This window comes from Podarcis vaucheri (genome assembly GCF_965113315.1).
Source record: "Podarcis vaucheri genome assembly, chromosome: 9".
NCBI lineage: Eukaryota > Metazoa > Chordata > Lepidosauria > Squamata > Lacertidae > Podarcis > Podarcis vaucheri.
In genome coordinates this window covers 42,681,599-42,693,292 of record NC_138767.1, presented here as the reverse complement: position 1 = coordinate 42,693,292, position 11,694 = coordinate 42,681,599, and the positions used below count along the sequence as shown (strand labels likewise).

The 11,694-nt window shown below is 39.4% G+C and overlaps 1 protein-coding gene across 6 annotated transcripts in view; it reads right to left on the bottom strand.

Moving 5' to 3' along the window:
* Positions 1–11,694, bottom strand: part of GRIA2 (glutamate ionotropic receptor AMPA type subunit 2) — a 78,096-nt gene that overhangs the window by 7,502 nt on the left and 58,900 nt on the right. For all 6 annotated transcript variants that reach the window (XR_014223230.1, XM_082237199.1, XM_082237201.1 and 3 more), the window contains exons 7-12: positions 9,998–10,165; positions 9,652–9,756; positions 8,592–8,702; positions 7,340–7,546; positions 6,501–6,871; positions 2,472–2,670 (exon numbers count right to left, since the gene is read on the bottom strand). Coding sequence is in view for 5 of the 6 variants with exons in the window: in XM_082237199.1 (XP_082093325.1) it covers positions 2,472–2,670; positions 6,501–6,871; positions 7,340–7,546; positions 8,592–8,702; positions 9,652–9,756; positions 9,998–10,165 (1,161 nt within the window). In the remaining variant the exon portion in view is untranslated. The remainder of the gene's footprint in view (positions 1–2,471; positions 2,671–6,500; positions 6,872–7,339; positions 7,547–8,591; positions 8,703–9,651; positions 9,757–9,997; positions 10,166–11,694) is intronic.

Sequence of the window (11,694 nt, the reverse complement as noted above, 5' to 3'; positions counted from 1 at the left end):
ATGGCCTATACAGTACACCTAAAAGCCATGGCACGTATACCAAAATTGCATGGAGGTTTAGCACATTGAGGAGACAAGTTGCAAGAAATGAGTTGCATTTATCATGCAAAAGCTACTTTCAAACAGATAGCCATGTGGGGACATCCTAAGTGGGGGGGGGGCGGGGCTCACTGAATAGATGCAAAGAGTTAAGTGTTCTCTTCCTCCTCTTCACATGGGCCAGATTGGAATGCAAACAGGTCTAGGCCAATTTGGATCATTAAGGCTACATTCCTATATTACCTGGGAGTAAATTCCATGGAACTAACTATGACATACTTCTGAGCAGACATCTGCAAGAAACTGAATGCCAGACATGCTTGAATGAATGGAATGTGTGGTGTGGGAACAGGTTCAGAAAAAAAACTGCAGTTCAAAACCCTCCTCTCAATATAAACAAAGTCCAACTGTCTTGGAAAGATTGGTCTTGCCTGCTCCTAGTCCTCCTCTCTGACAGCCAGCTCTGCCCAGCTTTCTTAAAACTTATTATTGCAATGGGAAAAGGGGGATCGCCAGCAGCGGAAGCAAGCCCTATAGCAACAGTCTTGTGCTTGATGTGCACAGAGACTATTCTTAATTCCAGGAAGACTTGAAGTTATATTTTCCAATGCCTCTTGGCACTGACTTGGAAAGACAATGGACCTTGTCTGGTAGTGATGGACATTGTATGAGTGCCTAGGTCTTTAAAATGAGCTATTAAACTTCCTTGCCCACCTCTGCTGCTGTTAAAGTACCTCATTACTGGCTTCCCCCATCATCTTGCAGGGTATGTTTCGGGAAAAGGGGAACCATAAAACTTTATAGCATTGTCCTCTATGAATTTGGCTAAACCCTTTTAACTTCAACCAAGTTGGTGGCCATCATTGCATCTTGTAGTACTGAGTCAGTAACATGCCCATGGCAAAATCTTACACAACTGATCATTGGAATTTCCCCGCAAACTATGGCTTCTAGAAGGAGCACCCCTATGTATTAGAATTTACAGTAAAGCACAGGAGAATAGGCAGTTTATGAATTGAAATAATTGAACTGACAATTGGATAGATTGTGACGCATCAAACAACGAAGTAATACGTTGCCAGTAATTTCCTCTGTGGTTCCCCACATTCACACCAGACAAAGCTTCCGGACAGTAACCAAGGGTATATCCTACTTCTATTACAGCTTTCTAGCTTTGGGGCTGCAAAGACCATAAATCAATCTGTTTTAGCAGTGTGCTCCATTTATATTCATTATGCTGTTTTCATTAAAGAGTGCTCTTTCCTAGAGACACTCAATTAAGAATTTCAATTATGAAGGATTTGTCAAATTAATTAGCAATCTACATATCTAGTTGGCCATCAGATAACGTTCCCATTTTGTCTTACTACGATCTATTATTCTCAAAATGAGATTCTATAATTAGCATGTCATTTACAGAAATAACTCAAAACTGTACTAAAATTTGAGTTGCGAGCGCATGCAGTAGAACTTCAGCCGTGAAGTAGGTTTGAAGTCTGAACTGGATGAAGGCCCCAAAGTCTTCTAATAGCCATCAATGTGATTAAAAACAAACAAACCATGCATCAATGTTGCAAACTGTGTAAAGTAAGAGTACAGTGATACCTCAGGTTACATACGCTTCAGGTTACATACGCTTCAGGTTACAGACTCTGCTAACCCAGAAATAGTACCTCGGGTTAAGAAATTTGCTTCAGGATGAGAACAGAAATCGTGCTCCAGCAGCGCGGCAGCAGTGGGAGGCCCCATTAGCTAAAGTGGGGCTTCAGGTTAAGAACAGTTTCAGGTTAGGAACAGACCTCCGGAATGAATTAAGTACTTAACCCGAGGTACCACTGTATGTATGTATGCATACATTAGATATTTCTGAGATATTTTGAAGCTAGACTTTGGCTATTGCATTTATTTATTACTTTCAAACAACAACAGATTATAAACAAAATGCAAACATTACAGATCTGAAACCTACATACACATTTCCTTCTGCTGCCATTGTTGTTGAAACCCACATAACATGGTGGAGATGTACAATTTCTCTTTCATACTTTCCACACCTGTTAGGTAAAGGTAAAGGGACCCCTGACCATTAGGTCCAGTCGCAGATGACTCTAGGGTTGCGGCACTCATCTCGCTTTATTGGCCGAGGGAGCCGGCATACAGCTTCCGGGTCTTGTGGCCAGCATGACTAAGCCGCTATATTTAAGGAAGTCACGGCTTATATTAAATGCAAGTGAGCTGTCCTCTTTATTTCAGCTCTGCAGGGAGTTACATTTGGCACCCGAATTACTAGTTGGCACTCATTTAGAACATGCATTGAATTATTAAATCACAACACCAAGAATGGATCTTATTTATTACTTAATTTCAGAAAAGCGCAGAGAAGGAGGGGGGGGGAGAACCTTTAATATTTCAGACCAAAAGAAGACTCTTACCCTAAAGAATTCTTTTGTTGAGCCGGAGTCTAATGTCCCATAAGCGATTTCTGATTGTTTAGACAAATCCTCGGCACTCTCAATGGGAGATACCATCCTCTCTACCGTCAGGAAGGCAGCTAGGTTAGCCGTGTAGGATGAGATTATGATCAGGGTAAAGAACCACCACACACCTCCAACAATGCGCCCAGACAGGGATCTAATAACAAGTATGAAATGGATTTGTAAAATGAAATGAATGTCCTGAAAGGAATACAAGTCATCAGGTTTATGTATATGCTGCGTTGTGTAACGCAGGGAAATGTTGGTTTTTCCTTGCTACCTTAAGTGTGTTCTTTCTCTCCTCTCAGTTTCAATGCATGCTACTGAAATGGGAAATTAAAAACATACTATAGTTTTGCTAGGATAATTTTACTCAGCTCAAGTGGTGTCACTAAATTCAGGACTCCGTCTTGAGATAATGTACGGAAGCAAAGACTAGCTCATCAGTCCTTCACTGGTCAGAGGACCCTGGAAAAGAAAGCTGCTTAGATAACATTATAGCCATATTTTTAAAAGTAAGGTTTTCGTGATAACTCAGGTGAATTTTTTTGTGACAGCTCAAACACATATACAAGAAAGTCAGGCAAGATCAATTATAGGCTTTTGGGTCTACGTTTTCCCATTTCCACCAGATCATGTCTACTATGTAAAAATCAACAGTTTCAGCTGCAATGGATTCAGTGGTATAACCTATATTTTGACTGAATAAAATAAGGAATGGCCTTGGTACAAAGTCCCATATGCTCTCCATTGCACTCCTTTAGAAAGATGCAATTGAACAATCAAACATATACCACAAGAAGCAAGAGAATTGTTGGACTGGGAAGCCTAATTTTGGGACCACACCATTCACATTTAAGTTTAGCTTTTCAAACAATTACTGCCATGCACTGCATTCATACTTATGTGAATTGCTCAAAAATAAAATGTACATGAACAACTGACAATCAAAATAATAATCTAAGTCCTTACAGAAATACAAGACAATATATAAGCAACAGAACAACCCTTGATTCACCTTTCTAAGTGTTTCGGAAGAGCTGCTAGCAACATGGCCTATTGTGACATCACTTTAAAAATGTGTAAAACTTTCTTTGGAAGTCTTGCATTTTCTGATTAATATTAATGTTTCATTCTGGGGCCAGGAGTTTTGTTTAGGGGTTTTTTTTGGGGGGGGGGACGGAAGATGAGCAGGCAGAGATGTTGCTGTTATTAATTTTTTGTTATGATTTATGAGGAAATTGTTCAATTTGGTTGTGTACTTTTTGATGTTTCACTTACTGTTTATGACTACTTTTGTTACATTTGTAATTATGCATTTCTTTTCATGTTGTAAGCTGCCATGAGCATGGTTTTAACTATGGGTAGGCAAACTAAGGCCCGGGGGCCAGATCCGGCCCAACTGCCTTCTAAATCTAGCCTGAGGATGGTCTCAGAACCAGTGTGTTTTTACATGAGTAAAATGTATGCTTTTATTTAAAATGCATCTCTAGGTTATTTGTGGGGCATAGGAATTCGTTCATTTTTGTTTTCAAAATATAGTCCGGCCCCCCACAAGGTCTGAGGGACAGTGGACCGGCCCCCTGCTGAAAAAGTTTGCTGACCCCTGTTAACTATGGAAAAGCAACATACAAATAAAATGATTTTTGCATGCATGTATCCTGCAGAGGGGAAAGCCCTACTAGGAGGCTCCCATTGAAATGATTTGGCAAAAATCGGGAATGTGGCCAAATATCTTGCAATCCCATGTGGCTGCCAGTTGGAAGCTCTTTCTTACAAGCAACACTCTAAGCAGAAGATCTTTGCTATTCATATTTGCCATAATGTGTGCTGGATCCTCAGGCCAGCATCTTGTGCATTGCCAGCACAAACATCAGCATGCCAAGTCAGGGGCGCACTGAATTCACTGTGGCTCCATGGGCACAGGATTGCATCCTAAGAAGCTTTTAGATGTTACTGCTTCAGCTTGGAGCACTGACATGAGAGAGCGAGCTTTTCAGCAGCATTCAAGTGAGCATAACAACCTTTTCCTTTCCTGGTGTACTTATATCACTTTTCAGAAAATAAAAAAGGAAATATTTTTATATGCATAGTTCTTAATTCTTTGACTGACACCCTTTGGGACTACTTAAAATTATAAAGTTCATTTTATTGCCACTCAAGCACATTGGAGTCAGCAAACTCGCAATATGCTTGTTTTTACAACCAGAAATGGATGCTAGCACGCCTCTCCCCTGAAGGCAATGTTCTGTCTTGTCTAGGTCAGTCATAAATTTGAATATAGAGAGCTACTGTAACATAATTGCTAAGAGACTGTGTTCTGAATCATTTAAAAAATCCCCTTAAAAAATTTATGCCATGAACTCACTTGTTGGCTTTAGTCAAGGCTCTCTCTCTTTCAGCCTCTCTCCCCATCTGTAATTTGAGTATAACAAATATTGGCTGGCCTTACATGGTTGTTGTGTGCATTACAGTAAGACAACATGCTATATAAATGCAAAGTTTTAAATTTTTGACTTGGCTAGATCTGTTTTATGCCTCATCATCATATTAATTAGCCTTATGCTCTAACCTGTATATTTAGCTTCAAGGTGGCATATACTGCAAATTATTTTGCAGTTGATCTCTCATTTCATGATCTTCCCAAACCTTTCAGTGTCTACTTTGTCAGGCATTAATATTTATGAAATTTTAATTTGCTTTTCAGTTAGGATTTAGAGTATCTATTAATAGATACTGGTTTAACTCCTGGTCTAGTTTTCTAAATAAGCAAAACTTGTGTTAAAAGTTGGGTTATTTATAACATTCTCTAAAATTCACTTTTCCAAATATGGATATTGAAAGGGAGAGAGCCAGATTCCTCTACCACAGATATACTAAGATGTCCTAAATATCAGACACCAGTAAGTTGCTTGCTAAGCAATGCATTCTTACTTCCATTTCCTTGAATGAATTCAGTACTGGCCCCAGAATTTAGAAGTCTGTGATCAAGCGGGGTGCTAATCTGGAACATGTGATGGGGACATGCAACTGAGAATTTTATTTCTGATCTTTTTTGAAACACACTATAAAAAAGTGAAAATGGTAGCACTGCTATGATGGTTGGGTCCTCTGTTGAACCCTAGCCAATGCCCAAACTTGCCACCCTCTGGGCCAAGTGCTAAATGAATTTCAGCTTTGATTCAGTTCACATAGTCAACATGGTGCACCAACAGGTGCCCAACAGAGCTGTTGAAGCTTAGGCTGCAGAAGGGTAATGGAATAGCTGATAACACTACAAAAGAAACATAAAAAAAAAAAGCATGGGCATAATAAATTATAATTTGAGCTGTAGTTACTCGTGGCTTAAAACCAAATACCAAGATCAGAATCTAACTTTCTAAAAATGAAAACAAAACAAAACAAATCACCCCGGATTTTCTCTCTCTCCAGGATAACCTAACCACCCACTCTTGCCAAGTTCGTTGTACCTGGTTCACATGACTATTGAGTTATCAGAATACCTTTCTATTTTCTATTCCAGTGATTTTCCTGAAAGGAGACGGGGAGTTTAAGCAATAGGTAGGATGCTGTGCAAAATGGCTTGTGGAGGGGAAAGCACTCCTTCCACAGCTCATTAATTGTGTGTTACCCTTTTTCCCATTACAGCACCTGTGAAATCAATGCACCGTTGGCTGTGAATGGGAATATGCAGCAAAAACACGGTACCCCTCCAAGAAGGCATGGAATGAGGGGGACCTCGTGCATTTTATGGCCTCTGCATGGTGCATATAAGTCCACTAGGGCAAGGCAGGACCGATGCTCGGAGGAAACCAATTGAACAGCCCACTGGCCTGCATCGGGAGAAGTTGTTTCCATCTAAAGGGCTGCGGATGATTTTGAAAAACATGTCAACAGCTGGCATTTCTTGAGACTGAATCTATATGCACCATGAGCTTCCGGAGTGAGACCCAAAATGCACAAAGCTGAAATGGGTGTGTAACCAACCTTGGCGAAATATCGCATCCTTGCTGCATAAAGGCACCCAAGGAAAACCAGAGACTATTAAATATCCCAAATTCATTAGTTGATTCGTTACTTTGCGATGGTCTTCCATCTTCAAACTCCTCAGTGTGCCACTCGTATGGGCTAAATCTGCTGACCAGGAATAAAACAACACTGACCCCAATGTAGGCAAAAACTATGCACATCCAGATCTCATACGCTAAGGGATCAAGAAAGGAAAACACTCCTGGCTTGGACTTCTGAGGCTTCTTGATCATTATAGATATACCAAGGCTCATAAAGGGCTTTGAGAAGTCAATCACTTCTTCTCTCACCAGCGTTATAGTTAATGGAGCAATTGCAATATCGGCTTTCTGTAATGGAAGCAAAACAAAATAATAACTTACTCAATATTTAACAAGGGAACGGCTTTATTGCTTTTGTGCATCGCAGATGAAGAATGCAACAGCAGGGACACGGGTAATGCTAATTTCAATTCTAGCATCCTACTGAGGAATAAACTACTAAGCAATCTGCCTACAACAGTCTACTTCCTGACGTACATGGTACTACGTGGCTTCACTTTTATCATGCAAATGATACCTCTTTATAATCACACACCAAACAACATTGTCAGGCCACAGCCCCTGAATTTTTAGGACATTTGAGTGCACAGAAGTTTTGATTTGGAGGAAAATGTGATGAAATGCAGAGATCTTGACCTCTTTTCCAACGCCCATTTAAGTCTCACTTGGATCCACGCAAACAGCTGTGATACCAACATGTGCTAACCTGATCTCTGTTAGTCATAGCTACTTGCAATGGTTAAAAACGTCTCTTACCCCATAAACAAGTTCTCCAACCATTCCATTCCAGATTTTTGTTTCTGCATCCCTGGCCCCATACTTGCGATCCCCAACAATTGTGAGTTTGTATTTGAACCCACAGTGTTTGGCAATTTCTGCAGCTAAGTCCACACAGTAGCCCTCATAGGCATCATTTCCGTCAAGCAATTCAAAATTTTTTTTCTTCATAACATAGGGGGATTCCTGTACAGAGAAACTTGGCTTTAGCTAATCAAAAAAGGATGCCATGTTAGTTGTCTATTCTTTGTGTACAGGGTTGGAAGTACATTGAATAAAACATTTTTTTAAAAAAACTGTATTCCCCCCCCTGAAACATTCAGGATTGTTTGTTTATTTCTCCATCATCACAATAACATTTCTTCACAGTTGCAGCAAGCCTTACAGGTAAAGAGGCGTTTTCATAATTCTCACCAGCATTAATAAACTGTATGTTGACAAGTAAAGAAAGAGTTTTAAAACTTTTTATTTAGTTAGCCTTCTAAAAAAAAAGAGAGAGCTGCATCGGATCATTCCTGCTTATTCCATAGTATTTCACACCTCTGTTACCACCAGACCCACAACTGATCATATAAAACTTACAATAAATATAGCTGTTTAAAAAAAAAAAATCTTACCACCATCAAAAGTTGACAAATTGTTGGTTCCTTTAATATATAATCCAGAACAGTTAAGCCTTGAATGAACAACTCTGAACAATGATTAGCTTACTAAGTAAACAACATTGGCATTTCTACTATATGACTATATATGATTTTGCTATTTTAAAGTGATAAGGGAGAATGTCACGTTCTTTTGCTTAGTGGATTGAAAGTGACTAGAGAGAAAGAGCTTTGCATTTGTTCCTGGCTTAACAAACTCTATCGTGTAACAATTTTAGCACAAAATCAAAGCACAGAGTCCTGCTACAACAGAATAATGCTTCCTTGAAATTGGTTCCCTTGAAATTTTTAGTTTATTTTTTTTTTAAAAAAAAGCTTATCCACCACAAATCCTGCTATTTAAATAAATAAATAAATAAATAAATAGAAGCAAAGGCATGTTTCAATATCCTCCAAACAATTTTGCAGCAACAGGCAAATGGCACCCAACACTTTCCTCTTGTTCCTCAACCTTTCACAAATACACAGGAATAAAGTCAGGTAGGCATGACTTATTCCAATATAGACCAAGAATGAATGATAAGGTTGCAATTTAGACTATCCATTTCACAAAAAACGTGCTTAATTACCAAAATAGTTGTGACAATAATAGTCTTATTCTCTAATCCTGAGGATTCATTGCAAGATGGACATTCAATTGGATTCACAACCATTCTGTCCACTTCACTCCAGTATCCAATCTGAAAAAAAAGTTGCAGGTTGTATTCAGGGCAAACAAATGCATATTTTTGTTTATAAGCATGGTTTTTGATAAATTGCATTCACATACCCAATTCCTGCCTAAAGCTGTACTCAAGAACTAATAATAGCTGTTTTTATTATTTATTCAGAAGTCCCTTGAACGTATAATGAATTCCTCATTCCCACATTGATCCATAGTTTAAAGGTAAGTCATAGTTTAAAATGCACTATGATTTAACATGAATATGCAGCATGCTGGCAGGTACAGCTCAATCATGCCTGCTTTGTTCCTTTTCCACTCTTACTTATCCCCAGCTGGGATGAAACAAATCACAGGGCTGGCTTTGTGTTTACATGTGAACTAGCATCCACGGTGTCCCCTACCGATAAAGAAACAACATGAGCTGCTTCTTATTGAGGTCTCTTTGGAGAGAAGGAAACCACAAAAAAGGTTCACACTTAATGCTCCAGTTTGTGTCCTCTCGGCTTTGGACAAGGAAGAGTAGGAAAAGAACAAAGGGCATATGACTGAGACATGTGAACCAGCATGCTGCTCATTTGCAGTAAGCAATAATTTTCTATTATTTACTAAATGACTTCCCAAGGTATGCAAACCAGACCCTGGTTACATTTCAGGATAAAAAATTCAGAAAATTCTACCCCTTTCAGAGAGTTCATTATCTTTTTAAAAGATAAATTTTACCACAAGTACTCCCTCATACTTTTAAGCGTAAACATGAAAGATGTAAAGTAAAATAACATAAACTATACTGAAAGACTCTAGTTACCTTAAATTATTATCTTTGTTACATTTTTTTAAAAAAACTTTTTATATCTCTACAGATAGGCATTTAATTGCATTATATCGGTATGTTCAGCATTAAGATACCTCCTTTTTAAAATACCACTTAGCAGGAAACAACAAAAAGCAGGCAGAACCAAAATTACCTTCCGGGGACCGGTACTTTTGAGTTCCATGACATTTATTGTATAGTTAATTCTCTTTCCATTCTGATCAAACTTTATGTTTCCTGATAGCCCTTCCACCTGAACCTATGTGAAATAAGGATGGAAAGGATGGTAAAGTTAAACTGATTTGTCCACAATATACATTTCATATCAACTGAATTTTTATTTGTGCTGAGGACCGTTCTACAGATGATTGTCATTTTCTGCATTGCTGAGAAGTCCTCGCAGAAGTGTTGGATACACAGGTTGACTGGTCTTCCTTTATTTTTATTTTTAATGTTGAAGACATTCAGAGGTCATTTAATACACAGTAATTCCACAATACCTGCTTCAGTGCCCTTTCTATTTCTACACCATGTGACCAAGGCACTGCTGGGTTTGCAAGACAGTCTCCAGCATTTCCTCTTCTGGTAATCTCAATCCTTTGTTTACGCAAGTTACGGAAAGCTTCAGTCATCACTTTGACAGCATCATAGGTCAGAGCTGATGTGTACTGAAAAGGAGCAAATATAATTCATTAAGCACAAGTTAAGGAAACTAGCCTTCAGTACTTATTTGTAACTGATTGCATCCATTAAAAGAGAAGGAAGGAAAGTAAAGATCATTTCCACGCCCTTTGAGGTTATATTTTTCCACAATGCATACAACTGATTTAGTTCAGTGCATATTTCTTATCATTACCCAACACTGGGGGAGCTGCTGAGGGTGAAGAACCTGCAGCCATCCAGATGCTGTCATTGGTCATGCTGTTGAGAGAGTCCATCAACATCTGGAGGTCATCTCATTGGTAAGCCCATCCTTTATGCTAATTATGATTCAGTTCTCCAAGTAGCATCACTCATGTAGCCAAAATTACAGCGGTTGTACACAATGGGGTGGGGATGAGCAAAAGTTGGTCCCTACAGCAAAGCAGAACAGCTCCCATACCCTATCTTTCATTGCCAGCCCTTAAGGTTAAGAGTTCTCCTAGTGGTGATGAGGTTGACAGTTCAGCATATAGTCCTAGCTAATCTAACCCCATGAGTAATGACAAGGGGAGTAGCAGCTGCCAGCAGCTCCCTGAGAAAATCACACCGGAAAGTCCCTGAGTCCTAGAGTCAACAGTAGTAGGCACTGTGCAACATGACTGCAACAAGCTTTAGCCACCCTCCAGCTTTGGTATCAAAGGAGAGGACTTGGCAGCCCAGTCCTAGGCATGTTGAACTCTCATCGGCCTCAGCCAGGATCAGGGATGATGGGAGATGGAGTCCACAACATCTGGACAGCGCCACATTGGCAACCCCCGATGTTGAGCTAAGTCTACAACCTTTCTCAACCTTGGGTCCCCAGATGTTTTTGGCCTACAACTCCCATAATCCCTGACCACTGGTCCTGTGAGCTAGGGATCATGGGAGTTGTAGGCAAAAAACATCTGGGGACCCAAGGTTGAGAACCACTGAACTAAGAGGATAGACTCAGCATAATGTAAAGTATAATGTAAAGCCCAGTGTTCCTAACCATAATCTGTAGAAAGTTAGGATTTGAAATTAATTCTTTAGAACCTTGCAGCAGTTGTTCAACAGCTGGAAGCATGAAAATCTTGTCCACACAGAAACTTCAATTTTCTGCACCTCATAAAGATTTAAAGAGTGCCATCATTTGGATATTTTTTCTTGTAATAACAGAAATGTTTTGCCACACTTACAGCGTGCCTAATAAGACAATGATTTAGTGAAACTGGCCTTCCTATAGTTTTTATTATAACAGAATATACAAGTTCACTTTCCCTACTTAAAAGCTCCCAGGAGAGAATTTTCGAGAGTTTTGTAAAGTCTGCATCTAATACTTGGAGAGGAGTTTGTGTTTCAGGGCCAATTAACGAGATGCCAACCTTTAGTGCAGTTTGAGGATTAACTGTAAAAAATATCTAGTTGTAATACAAACAGCCAACAGTGAATACTACTGGGAACATGTACAGGGCGTTTGCTCCATCAGTTTGCTCAAAAATCCCCTAAAAGCTATGGCAAGGTTTTATTATGGCAC